General features: G+C 43.2%; 1 protein-coding gene across 1 annotated transcript in view; it reads right to left on the bottom strand.

Annotated features, from left to right (window-relative positions):
- LOC147115334 (dual specificity calcium/calmodulin-dependent 3',5'-cyclic nucleotide phosphodiesterase 1C-like) overlaps positions 1-15,589 on the bottom strand; it is a 224,312-nt gene that overhangs the window by 160,876 nt on the left and 47,847 nt on the right. The window contains exon 3 of the mRNA XM_085993997.1: positions 6,644-6,826. Coding sequence (XP_085850123.1) covers positions 6,644-6,826 — 183 coding nt within the window. The remainder of the gene's footprint in view (positions 1-6,643; positions 6,827-15,589) is intronic.

Raw genomic sequence — 15,589 nt, 5'->3', positions numbered from 1 at the left:
GGGGAAGAATGGAGTATGTTCCGAACTCTCAATTTATGGGGAAGAATGGAGTATGTTCAGAACTCTCAATTTATGGGGAAGAATGGAGTATGTTCAGAACTCTCAATTTATGGGGAAGAATGGGGTATGTTCAGAACTCTCAATTTATGGAGAAGAATGGGGTATGTTCAGAACTCTCAATTTATGGGGAAGAATGGAGTATGTTCCGAACTCTCAATTTATGGGGAAGAATGGAGTATGTTCAGAACTCTCAATTTATGGGGAAGAATGGGGTATGTTCAGAACTCTCAATTTATGGGGAAGAATGGAGTATGTTCAGAACTCTCAATTTATGGGGAAGAATGGAGTATGTTCCGAACTCTCAATTTATGGGGAAGAATGGGGTATGTTCAGAACTCTCAATTTATGGGGAAGAATGGAGTATGTTCCGAACTCTCAATTTATGGGGAAGAATGGAGTATGTTCCGAACTCTCAATTTATGGGGAAGAATGGAGTATGTTCAGAACTCTCAATTTATGGAGAAGAATGGGGTATGTTCAGAACTCTCAATTTATGGGGAAGAATGGAGTATGTTCCGAACTCTCAATTTATGGGGAAGAATAGGGTATGTTCAGAACTCTCAATTTATGGGGAAGAATGGAGTATGTTCAGAACTCTCAATTTATGGAGAAGAATGGGGTATGTTCAGAACTCTCAATTTATGGGGAAGAATGGGGTATGTTCAGAACTCTCAATTTATGGAGAAGAATGGGGTATGTTCAGAACTCTCAATTTATGGGGAAGAATGGGGTATGTTCAGAATTCTCAATTTATGGGGAAGAATGGGGTATGTTCAGAACTCTCAATTTATGGGGAAGAATGGAGTATGTTCCGAACTCTCAATTTATGGGGAAGAATGGGGTATGTTCAGAAGTCTCAATTTATGGGGAAGAATGGAGTATGTTCAGAACTCTCAATTTATGGGGAAGAATGGAGTATGTTCAGAACTCTCAATTTATGGGGAAGAATGGAGTATGTTCAGAACTCTCAATTTATGGGGAAGAATGGGGTATGTTCAGAACTCTCAATTTATGGGGAAGAATGGAGTATGTTCAGAACTCTCAATTTATGGGGAAGAATGGGGTATGTTCAGAACTCTCAATTTATGGAGAAGAATGGGGTATGTTCAGAACTCTCAATTTATGGAGAAGAATGGGGTATGTTCAGAACTCTCAATTTATGGGGAAGAATGGGGTATGTTCAGAACTCTCAATTTATGGGGAAGAATGGAGTATGTTCAGAACTCTCAATTTATGGGGAAGAATGGAGTATGTTCAGAACTCTCAATTTATGGGGAAGAATGGGGTATGTTCAGAACTCTCAATTTATGGAGAGGAATGGGGTATGTTCAGAACTCTCAATTTATGGAGAAGAATGGGGTATGTTCAGAATTCTCAATTTATGGAGAAGAATGGGGTATGTTCAGAACTCTCAATTTATGGGGAAGAATGGGGTATGTTCAGAATTCTCAATTTATGGGGAAGAATGGGGTATGTTCAGAACTCTCAATTTACGGGGAAGAATGGGGTATGTTCAGAACTCTCAATTTATGGGGAAGAATGGGGTATGTTCAGAACTCTCAATTTATGGAGAAGAATGGGGTATGTTCAGAATTCTCAATTTATGGAGAAGAATGGGGTATGTTCAGAACTCTCAATTTATGGGGAAGAATGGGGTATGTTCAGAATTCTCAATTTATGGGGAAGAATGGGGTATGTTCAGAACTCTCAATTTATGGGGAAGAATGGGGTATGTTCAGAATTCTCAATTTATGGGGAAGAATGGGGTATGTTCAGAACTCTCAATTTATGGGGAAGAATGGAGTACGTTCCGAACTCTCAATTTATGGGGAAGAATGGGGTATGTTCAGAACTCTCAATTTATGGGGAAGAATGGAGTATGTTCCGAACTCTCAATTTATGGGGAAGAATGGAGTATGTTCAGAACTCTCAATTTATGGGGAAGAATGGAGTATGTTCAGAACTCTCAATTTATGGGGAAGAATGGGGTATGTTCAGAACTCTCAATTTATGGAGAAGAATGGGGTATGTTCAGAACTCTCAATTTATGGGGAAGAATGGAGTATGTTCCGAACTCTCAATTTATGGGGAAGAATGGAGTATGTTCAGAACTCTCAATTTATGGGGAAGAATGGGGTATGTTCAGAACTCTCAATTTATGGGGAAGAATGGGGTATGTTCAGAACTCTCAATTTATGGGGAAGAATGGGGTATGTTCAGAAATCTCAATTTATGGGGAAGAATGGGGTATGTTCAGAACTCTCAATTTATGGGGAAGAATGGAGTATGTTCAGAACTCTCAATTTATGGGGAAGAATGGGGTATGTTCAGAATTTTCAATTTATGGAGAAGAATGGGGTATGTTCAGAACTCTCAATTTATGGGGAAGAATGGGGTATGTTCAGAATTCTCAATTTATGGGGAAGAATGGGGTATGTTCAGAACTCTCAATTTATGGGGAAGAATGGAGTACGTTCCGAACTCTCAATTTATGGGGAAGAATGGGGTATGTTCAGAACTCTCAATTTATGGGGAAGAATGGAGTATGTTCCGAACTCTCAATTTATGGGGAAGAATGGAGTATGTTCAGAACTCTCAATTTATGGGGAAGAATGGAGTATGTTCAGAACTCTCAATTTATGGGGAAGAATGGGGTATGTTCAGAACTCTCAATTTATGGAGAAGAATGGGGTATGTTCAGAACTCTCAATTTATGGGGAAGAATGGAGTATGTTCCGAACTCTCAATTTATGGGGAAGAATGGAGTATGTTCAGAACTCTCAATTTATGGGGAAGAATGGGGTATGTTCAGAACTCTCAATTTATGGGGAAGAATGGAGTATGTTCAGAACTCTCAATTTATGGGGAAGAATGGAGTATGTTCCGAACTCTCAATTTATGGGGAAGAATGGGGTATGTTCAGAACTCTCAATTTATGGGGAAGAATGGAGTATGTTCCGAACTCTCAATTTATGGGGAAGAATGGAGTATGTTCCGAACTCTCAATTTATGGGGAAGAATGGAGTATGTTCAGAACTCTCAATTTATGGAGAAGAATGGGGTATGTTCAGAACTCTCAATTTATGGGGAAGAATGGAGTATGTTCCGAACTCTCAATTTATGGGGAAGAATAGGGTATGTTCAGAACTCTCAATTTATGGGGAAGAATGGAGTATGTTCAGAACTCTCAATTTATGGAGAAGAATGGGGTATGTTCAGAACTCTCAATTTATGGGGAAGAATGGGGTATGTTCAGAACTCTCAATTTATGGAGAAGAATGGGGTATGTTCAGAACTCTCAATTTATGGGGAAGAATGGGGTATGTTCAGAATTCTCAATTTATGGGGAAGAATGGGGTATGTTCAGAACTCTCAATTTATGGGGAAGAATGGAGTATGTTCCGAACTCTCAATTTATGGGGAAGAATGGGGTATGTTCAGAAGTCTCAATTTATGGGGAAGAATGGAGTATGTTCAGAACTCTCAATTTATGGGGAAGAATGGAGTATGTTCAGAACTCTCAATTTATGGGGAAGAATGGAGTATGTTCAGAACTCTCAATTTATGGGGAAGAATGGGGTATGTTCAGAACTCTCAATTTATGGGGAAGAATGGAGTATGTTCAGAACTCTCAATTTATGGGGAAGAATGGGGTATGTTCAGAACTCTCAATTTATGGAGAAGAATGGGGTATGTTCAGAACTCTCAATTTATGGAGAAGAATGGGGTATGTTCAGAACTCTCAATTTATGGGGAAGAATGGGGTATGTTCAGAACTCTCAATTTATGGGGAAGAATGGAGTATGTTCAGAACTCTCAATTTATGGGGAAGAATGGAGTATGTTCAGAACTCTCAATTTATGGGGAAGAATGGGGTATGTTCAGAACTCTCAATTTATGGAGAGGAATGGGGTATGTTCAGAACTCTCAATTTATGGAGAAGAATGGGGTATGTTCAGAATTCTCAATTTATGGAGAAGAATGGGGTATGTTCAGAACTCTCAATTTATGGGGAAGAATGGGGTATGTTCAGAATTCTCAATTTATGGGGAAGAATGGGGTATGTTCAGAACTCTCAATTTACGGGGAAGAATGGGGTATGTTCAGAACTCTCAATTTATGGGGAAGAATGGGGTATGTTCAGAACTCTCAATTTATGGAGAAGAATGGGGTATGTTCAGAATTCTCAATTTATGGGGAAGAATGGGGTATGTTCAGAACTCTCAATTTATGGAGAAGAATGGGGTATGTTCAGAACTCTCAATTTATGGAGAAGAATGGGGTATGTTCAGAACTCTCAATTTATGGGGAAGAATGGAGTATGTTCAGAACTCTCAATTTATGGGAAAGAATGGGGTATGTTCAGAACTCTCAATTTATGGGGAAGAATAGGGTATGTTCAGAACTCTCAATTTATGGGGAAGAATAGGGTATGTTCAGAACTCTCAATTTATGGGGAAGAATAGGGTATGTTCAGAACTCTCAATTTATGGGGAAGAATGGAGTATGTTCAGAACTCTCAATTTATGGGGAAGAATGGGATATGTTCAGAACTCTCAATTTACAGGGAAGAATGGGATATGTTCAGAACTCTCAATTTACACTGCGTCCAATTTTACACTCCATTGACTTCAAAGTTTCCACTGGCCATGTTAATTCTGTCTTCACTGTATCCCAACAATTTAATAACCTGGGGGAAAGTTCTGTGTTAAGAACATAACATAAATACCCCCTGATCTCCAAAAGTAAAATACAGCGCTCCAGGGCATTTATCCGCCCTTCCACTCCTGCCATGTAACCCTGGAATATAGACCTCCATATACTAAATACCACCCCCAACCGCAACCCCGCACCGCCCCCCCCCCCCGATGTCTTCATGCCTAGAAAACCGCAATGCCTATTTTAAGTCCATGTTATCTGTATAACATCCATTTATATTTATTTAGCTCATTTCAAAGGAGTTGACTGATAAGTGCCTTTTGCGGGATTTTGTTCGGCACATCATTCCGTAGAGAATGAAAGTTTCTTTCCATTTCTTGTTTCACTGGAGCTTTTTAGATTCAAACAAGTATCCTCTAACATTTTACGCACTTGTATCACGTTTGCCCTCAGTCTTCTCTGCTGTATCGAAAAGTAGCTCAGCGCTTCATGATAAACTCATCAATCCTGCCCTCCCAGTAGGGAACCATCTGGTGTGGGAGGATGGCTTGCTGATTGTAAAATAGAAAACCAGGGGCTTGGGGCGCTGCAGTTATATCTTTGTCTTATGGCCAAAGTCAAAGCTATCAATTTGTGGCACTTCCAATTCCCCAGTGATTACTCTGCGTCCTATTTGACCCTGACCCGAGCATCCGACCACATATACTCTCCATCACTCAGACGGTCTACTTCCACCTTCATTATATTGCCCATCTATGCCCTGCTTCAGCCCATCTGCTGCTGAAACCCTCAGCCATGCTTTTGTTACCTCCGGAATCAAGAATACCAATGCTTTCCTGGTTGGCCTCCCATCGTTTACCCTCCATCAACTCTGCTGCCTATATCCTAACCCGCACCATGCCTCGTTCACCCATCATCCCTGTGATTGGCGACCGACATTGGCGACCGACATTGGCTCTCGGTTCGGCAACACCTTAATTTTTTAATTCTCATCCTTGCTTTCAAATCTTTCATGGCCTCGCCCCCCCCTCCCTATGTCTGTCACCTCATCCAGCTCTACAACCCTCCGAAATCTCTGTGCCCCTCCGATTCTGGCCCTTTGCGAATCCCTGATTTTCATTGCTCCACCACTGGTGGCTGTGCCTTCAGCTGCCTGGGCCCTAAGCACTGGAATTCCCTCCCTAAACCCCTCTGGCCTCTCCACCTCTCTCTCCTCTTTTAAGACAGAGCTGGGCCTGTATCTGCAGTAGGTATTTGCAGCCTCCCACCTCATTTCCCTGCTGTACTGCTCACAAAGCACCTCAATTCAGGGCAGCTAATGAAACATGGCACTACTGCCTGTCCTCAGACTCCCACTGACCGGAGGGTCTGCGGAGGTCCCAGGGCAGACTCAAAATAGGAAGGCAAGCAATCTTTTTTTTTACGACCCCCACAGGTGTTACTGGCTGCTGATCATCAGGAGCCAGAAAGCCCTGATCTCAGAGACCTGACCCACAACCTCTCAAGCCTGCAGCTGCACTTAAATTGTCTGCCCATTCGAGTATACTTGGGCCATGCTGGAAGGCAAGTTGACCCAGGGTACCTCCCAGGCCAGGTTGATCACCTGGGACAGGAAATACTGGCTTTCCTGGGTCTGGGCCGGAGCAGTGCACTTTGGAGGCACCAATCCTGTCCAGCACAGGGCGAGGAAACCAGGAACATTTGCCCTGGGCTGTTTTTATGAAATCTCCAGGGTTAAAAACTTGTTGACACTGACATTTATATTAACCCATGCATTTCAACTAGTAGCAGCTGGCTACTGAAGTAGCGGGGTGGAAAATGTCCATTTGCAAGCATTTCTTTTTTTGGGGGGCACAGTGGCATTTTTATCCAGTGCCGTAAATGGAAAAGCCCAACGTTAAAAACTTATCGACACTTTCCCTACCTTTCGACAAATATCCCAGCCTGCACCGCGTGGACAATGCTGCGGAATCTCGGTTTTTCCTCCGTTTTCTTCAGGATCATCCCCATTTGTCTCGTAAAAGTGGAGGCCAGCCAATCACGAACCTCCGAGGGGACAGAGTCGGACTGAATGTCGCTGAGTTCATCTTCTGTGTCCAGGAGACGTCTGTGTTTATCGGAAACAAAAAGCATAGAGAATGTTTTTAATATATGCGGGCAAGGTGTTGCACGCAAAACCCTTGCCATTCCGAATGTTGGTGTGCTCGGTCCCTCTGAAGTGTGAATACCAGGCCTATTAATACAAACAGAAATACTCAGCAGGTCAGGCAGTATCTGTGGGGAGAGAGAGAAACAGAGTTAACATTTCAAGGTCAACGATCTTTCGTCAGAACTGGAAGAAGTGAGAGATGGAGCAGGTTTTAAGCAAGTGCAGGGGCAGGGGGAAAGGGGGGGGAGGGAGGAGAGATTAAATGACAAAAGGGATGATGGTGCGAGGTGAAAGGAGAGGGAGATGGGACAAGTAAAGAAACAAAAGATGAGTCTAGAAGAGGTGTAAATGGGAATAACAGCATCATCAGCAACAGCTTGCTGTCCAAAAAAATGGGGGCAGAGGTTATGAAATTGTTGAACCCAGTGTTGAGTCCGGCAGGCTATAAAGTGCCTATTCTCTCAGTTGCTCTGTCTTCATCTGTTCAGAGGTGCTTCCGATATGTCTTCCTTTTTCCTCAATGGAGGATTGCCTTCCACCGTGGTTGACAGGGGCCCTAACCGTGTCCGGTCCATTTCGTGTACTTCTGCTCTCACTCCTTCCCCTCCCTCCTGGAACCACGATAGAGTTCCCCTTGTCCTCACCTTTCACTCCACCAGCCTCCACATTCAACAGATCATCCTCCATCATTTCCGCTACCTCCAGCGTGATCCCACCACCAAACACAACTTCCCCTCCCCTCCCCTTTCAGCATTCTGAGGGGACCATTCCCTCCACAACACCTTGGTCCACTCCTCTAACACCCGCTCCCCTTCCCACGACACCTTCCCATGCAAGCGCAGGAGATGCAACACCTGCCCTTTTACCTCCTCCCTTCCCACCGTCCAGGTCCCTAAACAGTCCTTCCAGGTGCGTTTACTTGTACTTGTTGCAATCTAGTATACTGTATTCGCTGCTCATGATGCAGTCTCCTCTACATTGGGGAGACCAAACACAGATTGGGCGACCACTTTGTGGAACACCTCTGTTCAGTCCGCAAGCGTGATTCTGAGCTTCCGGTCGCCTGTCACTTTAATTCTCCGCGCCACTCCCACTCTGACCTCTCCGCCCTCGGCCTCCTACACTGTTCCAATGAAGCTCAACGTAAGCTCGAGGAACAGCACCTCATCTTCGATTCAGCAGTTTACAGCCTTCCGGACGCAACACTGAGTTCCACAATTTCAGGTCATAAATTCTGCCCCCATTTTTTCACATGGCAGGTGTTGATGATTCTGCCATTCCCATTTACTCCTCCTACAGACCCATCTTTTGTTTCTTAACTTGTCCCATTACCATCTCCTTTTGCCTCACACCATCAACCCTGTTGTCATTTAATCTCTCCTGCCTTCCATCCTATCACAGACCTTCCCTTTGTTCCTTCCTCCCCTAGCACCTCTCCCTGCCCCTACACTTGCTTAAAACCTGTTACATCTCTAACTTTTTCCAGTTCTGATGAAAGGTCATCGACCTGAAACATTAACTCTGTTTCTCTCTCCACAGATGCTGCCTGACCTGCTGAGTATTTCCAGCATTTTCTGTTTTTATTTCAGATCTCCAGCATCCGCAGTATTTTGCCTTTGTACTGTACTATGCATGTTAACACTGGACAATCACAGGTGTGAAATTTTCAGTCATAAACTGGATACCCAAGTGATCAATTCACAGCAAAAATTTAAATATAGTTAAAAGTGAGAAGCTGCTTCTTTCACAAGGGACGGCCAAGTGACTTTAACACATTATTTTCTCTCTTCTCTTTTACCTTTTTTCTCAGTTCTTTTTTTCTTTCTTCTGCCTAGCTGTGGAATTTGCCAGTGTTTCTTCATCCTTTCTGTCACTAAGAGATGAGGCCTACAATTTTAAGATGGTGTTTTCACTATCACAACTGGTGCTGGGATAGTTTCATCATTCTTTTACACTTTGACAAGAAAAGAAAGATAAAAAGGCTATCTTTCTATCAGTTCTATCTCCCGCACTTCTGCCCTCACCCCTGCCCCTCCCTCCCGGAACCACGATAGGGTTCCCCTTGTCCTCACCTTTCACCCCACCAGCCTCCACATTCAACGGATCATCCTCCGGCATTTCCGCTACCTCCAAAGTGATCCCACCACCAAACGTATCTTCCCCTCCCCTCCCCTTTCAGCATTCTGAAAGGACCGCTCCCTCCGAGACACCCTAGTCCACTCCTCTATCACCCCAAACAGCCTTCCCCTTCGCCTGGCACCTTCCCGTGCAAGCGGAGGAGATGTAACACCTGCCCCTATACCTCCCCCCTTCCCACTGTCCAGGGCCCCAAACACCCCTTCCAGGTGAAACAACTTGTACTTCTCGCAATCTAGTATACTGTATTCGCTGCTCACGATGCGGTCTCCTCTACATTGGGGAGACCAAATGCAGATTGGGTGACTGCTTTGCGGAACACCTCCGTTCAGTCCGTAAGGGTGACCCCGAGCTTCCGGTCGCCTGTCATTTTAATTCAACGCTCCATTCCCACTCGGACCTCACCGTCCTTGGCCTCTTGTATTGTTCCACGGAAGCTCAACGTAAACTCGAGGAACAGCACCTCATCTTCCAATTAGGCACTCTGCAGCCTTCCGGACTCAATATCGAGTTCAACAATTTCAGATCATAACCTTGGCCCCTATTTCATTTTTTCTTGTAATTTTTCCACTCCTTTCCCCCCCCCCCTTTCCTTTTGTTTTGCTCTCACACCTGGCAGCTATCCCTTGCCCTGCCAGTACACTTTACACCCAATCTCAGCCTATTACCATCTCGTCTAGCTTCTAACACTTTTTATCGTCTCTTTTTTACTTCTTTTGTTTCTTTTATTCTTTTGTCCGATCGCAGCCCTGCCTCCGATCTATCTTTTCTTTCCAGTTTTGAAGAAGGGTTCGACCCGAAACGTCAACTCAAATTTCTGTCCACGGATGTTGCCTGACCTGCTGAGTTTTTCCAGCATTTTCTGTTGTTATTTCGGATTTCCAACATCTGCAGTATTTTGCTATCGTACAAGATAAAAAGGCTGTTCTCCTTAGAACAGAGAAGGCTAAGGGTAGATAAGATAGAGGTGTTCAAAGTTATGAAGGGTTTAGATAGAGTAAAGAAAGAGAAACTGTTTCCAATGGCTGGAGGGTCGATAACCAGAGGGCACAGATTTAAGGTGACTGGCAAAATAGGGAACAAAATTGGAAAAAGAGGTGATATGAGGAAAAACTTTTTTACACTATGAGTGGTTCGAATTTGGAATGCACTGCTTGATAGGATGGTGAAAACAGACTCAATAGTAGCTTTCTAAAGAGAATTGGATAAATACTTGAGTATGGGTGGCGATAAGAAATAACAAGGGGCAGAAAGCACTAGTGGGAACAGTTTATAGGCCCCCAAACAATAGCTATACCATTGGACAGTGCATTAATCAACAAATAACAGGAGCTTGCAACAAAGGTAATACAATAATCTTGGGGGACTTTAATCTTCATATAAACTGGAAAAATCAAATTGGCAAAGGTAGTCTGGAGGACAAGTTCATGGAATGCATTCGGGACAATTTCCTAGCACAAAAGGTCATAGATCCAACCGAGGAACAGGTTATTTTAGATCTTATATTGTATAATGAGACAGGGTTAATTAGTAATCTCATAGTAAAGGATCATCTGGAGAAGGGTGATCATAATATGATAGAATTTCACGTTGAGTTTGAGAGTGAAGTACTTCAGTCGGAAACAAGAGTCTTAAACTTAAATAAAGACAATTACTGTACATAGGTATGAGGGGCGAGTTGGCTAAGGCACATTGGGAGATTAGAATAAAAGGTATGACGGTAACTAAGCAGTGGCAAACATTTAAAGAAATATTTCAAAATGTTCAATGAATATACATTCCATTGAGAAATAAAAATTCCACAGGGAAAGTGATCCATCCATGGCTAACTAAAGAAGTTAAGGATAGCATTAGATTAAAAGAGGCTTATAATGTTGTAAGAATAGTAGTAAGCCTGAGGATTGGGAGAGCTTTAGAAACCGGCAAAGGATGGCTAAAAAAAGGGAGAAAATAGGAGAGTAAACTAGCAAGAAATATAAAAGCAGATTGTAAGAGCTTCTACAAGTATGTAAAAAGAAAGAGAGCAGCAAAAGTAAACGTTGGTCCCTTAGAGGCTGAGACAGGAGAAATTATAATGGGGAATAAGGAAATGGCAGAGAAGTTAAACAAATATTTTGTATCTGTCTTCACAGCAGAAAACAGAAAAAGCATATCAAAAATAGTGGGGATTCAAGGGGCTAATAATAGTGAGAAACTTAAAGTAATTAATATCAGTAGAGAAAAAGTACTTGAGAAACTAATGGGACTAAAATATTAGACAGGGAAATGTCTATGGGTATTATTTATATGGACTTCCAGAAGGCATTTGATGAAGTCCCACATAAGAGATTGTTATCTAAGGTAGAAGCCCACGGAATTGAGGGCAAATTATTGACCTGGCTAGGAAATTAGCTGAGCGGCAGGAGACAGAGAGTAAGGATAATGGGTAGGCACTCAAATTGGCAGGATATGACTAGTGGTGTCCCGCAAGGATCTGTGTTAGGGCCTCAACTAATCACAATATTTATTAACAACTTAGATGATGGCATAGAAAGTCATATATCCAAATTTGCCAATCACACAAAAGATAGGTGGCAGTGTCGGCAGTGTAGATGAAAGCATAAAATTACAAAGGGACATCGACAGATTAAGTGAATGGGCAAAACTTTCTAAATGGTGTAAAGCTAAAAACAGTGGAGGTCCAAAGAGACTCGGGGGGTCCAGGTACAGAGATCATTAAAATGTCATCAACAGGTACAGAAAATAATCAAAATGGTTAATGGAATGCCGACCTTTATATCTCAAGGACTAGAATACAAGGGGGTAGAAGTTATGCTGCAGCTGTACAAAGCCCTGGTTAGACCACACCTGGAGCACTGGGAGCAGTTCTGGGCACCACACCTTAGGAAGGATAGATTGGCCTTGGAGGGAGTGCAGCGTAGGTTTACCAGAATGATACCCGGACTTGAACGAAGAGAGATTACACAAATTATGGTTGTATTCTCTAGAATTTAGAAGGAATGTTTTCAGACTATTAAGGGTCGATAGAGAGAAACTATTTCTGCTGGTTGGCGAGTCTAGGACTAGGGGGCATAGTCTAAAAATTAGAGCCAGACCTTTCAGGAGTGAAATTAGGAAACATTTCTACACACAAAGGGTGGTAGAAGTTTGGAACTCTCTTCTGCAAATGACAATTGATGCTCGGTCAATTGTTAATTTTAAATCAGAGATTGATAGCTTTTTGTTAACCAATGGTTTTAAGGGATATCAGGCAAAGGCAGGTATATGGAGTTAGGTCGCAGATCAGCCATGATCTCATTGAATGGCGGAACAGGCGTGAGGGGCTAAATGGCCTCCTCCTGCTCCTATGTTCCTAGTTCATCCTGATTTCCAAATCCCCCCAATTCCCAAGTCCTCCCGATTCACGAGTCCTATGTTCCTTTGAATAAAATCCGACAAATCCACTGGGCCTGATGGCCTACATCCTAAGAGGTAGCTGCAGAGATAGTGGATGCATTGGTTGTGATCGTCCAAAATTTCCTAGATGCTAGAACGATCCCAGCAGATTGAAAGGTAGCAAATGTAACACCGCTATTCAAGAAAGGAGGGAGAGAAAAAACAGGGAACGAGAGGCCAGTTAGCCTGACATCAGTCGTTGAGAAATTGTTGGAATCTATTATTAAGGAAGTGGTAACAGGCCACTTAGAAAATCATAATATGATTAGGCAGCATCAACATGGTTTTGTGAAAGGGAAATCATGTTTAACAAATTTATTAAAGGTTTTTGAGGATGTAACGAACAGGATAGATAAAGGGGAACCAGTGGATGTAGTATATTTGGATTTCCAAAAGGCATTCAATACGGTGCCACATAAAAGGTTGCTCATGGCTCATGGGATTGGGTGTAATATATTACCATGGATAGAGGATTGATTAACGGACAGAAAACAGAGAGTAGGGATAAACGGTTCATATTCCGGTTAGCAGCCTATAACTAGTGGGGTGCCACAAGGATCTGTGTTGGGGCCTCAGCTATTTACAATCTATATTAATGACTTAGATGAAGGAACCGAGTGCAATGTATCCAAGTTTGCTGACGATGCAAAGCTAGGTGGGAAAGTAAGCTGTGAGGAGAACACAAAGAGCCTGCAAAGGGATATAGACAGGATAAGTGAGTGGGCAGAAAGGTGGCAGATGGAGTATAATGTGGGGAAATGTGAGGTTATTCACTTTGGTAGGAAAAATAGAAAAAAATAATATTTTTAAATGGTGAGAAACTATTAAATGTTGGTGTTCAGAGAGATTTAGGTGTCCTCGTACAGGAAACACAGAGAGTTAGCATGCAGGTACAGCAAGCAATTAGGAAGGCAAATGGCATGTTGGCCTTTATTGCAAGGGGGTTGGAGTATAAGAGTGAGGAAGTCTTGCTGCAATTGTACAGGGCCTTGGTGAGACCACACCTGGAGTACTGGGCACAGTTCTGGTCTCCTTATCTGAGGAAGGACATACTTGCTTTAGAGATGGTGCAACGAAGGTTCACTAGATTGATTCCTGGGATGAGAGGGCTGTCCCATGATGAGAGATTGTGTAGAATGGGCCGATACTCTCTGGAGTTTAGAAGAATGAGAGGGGATCTCATTGAAACATATAGGATTCTGAGGGGGATTGACAGGGTAGATGCTGAGAGGTTGTTTCCACTGACTGGAGAATCTAGAACTAGGGGGCACAGTCTCAGGATAAGGGGTCAGCCATTTAAGACTGAGCTAAGGTGGAATTTCTTCATTCAGAGGGTGGTGAATCTTTGGAATTCTCTACCCCAGAGGGCTGTGGATGCTGAGTCATTAAGTATATTCAAGGCTGAGATCGATAGATTTTTGGACTCTAGGGAATCAAGGGATATGGGGATGGGGCGGGAAAGTGGAGTTGAGGTCAAAGATCAGCCATGATCTTATTGAATGACGGAGCAGACTCGAAGGGCATTTGGCCTACTCCTGCTCCAAATTCTTATGTTCTTATGTTTCTACTGAAGGATAAAAAATTGCAGGGATATGGGGAAAGAGCCGGGGGATAGAACTAACAGGATTGCTCTTCAACAGAGACGGCGCAGTCTAGATAGGCTGAATGGCCTCCTTCAGTGCTTTGCTGTGTCAGCCAGTGGCTCAGCTGGAGCTTAAAAACAAAAAGGGGGCAAGCACTTTGCTGGGAGTGTACTATAGGCCTCCAAACAGTCAGGGGGAGATAGAGGAACAGATATGTAGGCAAATCTCAGAGAAATGTGCAAATAATAGGGTAATAATAATGGGGGATTTCAACTTCCCCAATATTAACTGGGATAGTCAAAGTGTGAAAGGCTCAGAGGGTGTAGAATTTTTAAAGTGCATCCAGGAGAGCTTTTTGAGCCAGCATGTAGAAAGTCCTACAAGAGAGGGGGCGGTACTGGACCTAATTCTAGGGAATGTGGCCGGCCAAGTGGAAAAAGTGCTAGTAGGTGAGCACTTTGGTGACAGTGACCATAATATGGTGAGATTTAAGGTGGTCATGGAAAAGGACAGGGATGGGCCAGAAATAAAGGTTCTAAATTGGGGGAAGGCCGATTTTAATAGGATAAGGCAGGATCTGGCCAAAATGGACTGGGATCAGCTACTTGTAGGAAAATCCGCATCGGAGCAATGGGAGGCTTTCAGAAGGGAGATTGAGATCATACAATGGCAACATGTTCCCGTAAAGGTCAAGGGTGGTTCCAAAAACCACAGGGAACCTTGGATGTCAGGGGATATACGAGAATGGATTAGGAAAAAAAGGAGGGCTTTTGGCAGATACAAAAGGCTAAAGACGGAGGAAGCCCTAGAGGAGTACAAAAAGTGCAGGGGGATACTTAAAAAAGAAATTAGGAGATCAAGGAGGGGCCATGAAATAAAACTGGCGAGCAAAATAAAGGAAAATCCTAAGATGTTTTATAAGTATATTAAGGGTAAGAGGATAACTAGGGAAAAAATAGGGCCCATTAGGGACAAAAGTGGCAATCTGTGTGTGGAGCCGGAAGATGTAGGAGGGGTTCTAAATGAATTTTTTGCATCTGTTTTCACTATGGAGGAGGACGATGTAGACATAGAAATAGGGCGGGGGGACTGTGATATGCTCAAACATATTAACATCGAGAGGGAGGAGGTATTGGCGGTTTTAGCAGGCCTAAAAATGGATAAATCCCCAGGCCCGGATGAAATGTATCCCAGGCTGCTGTGTGAGGCAAAGGAAGAGATTGCGGGGGCTCTAACACATATATTCAGGACCTCTCTGGCCACAGGGGATGTGCCAGAGGACTGGAGAACCGCTAATGTAGTACCATTATTCAAGAAGGGAAGTAGGGAAAAACCGGGGAACTACAGGTCAGTGAGCCTAACATCAGTGGTAGGAAAATTATTGGAAAAAATTCTGAGGGACAAAATTAGTCTCCACTTGGAGAGACAAGGATTAATCAGGGATAGTCAACATGGCTTTGTCAAGGGAAGATCATGACTGACTAATTTGATTGAATTCTTTGAGGGGGTGACTAGGTGTGTGGATGAGGGTAACGCAGTGGATGTGGTATACATGGATTTCAGTAAG

This window comes from Somniosus microcephalus, chromosome 7 (assembly GCF_052327205.1).
Source record: "Somniosus microcephalus isolate GS21.2 chromosome 7, FLI_Smic_1.0, whole genome shotgun sequence".
Classification (NCBI taxonomy): Eukaryota; Metazoa; Chordata; class Chondrichthyes; order Squaliformes; family Somniosidae; genus Somniosus; species Somniosus microcephalus.
The sequence above is the reverse complement of the archived record's forward strand: the minus strand, read 5'-3'. Positions and strand labels throughout refer to the sequence as shown.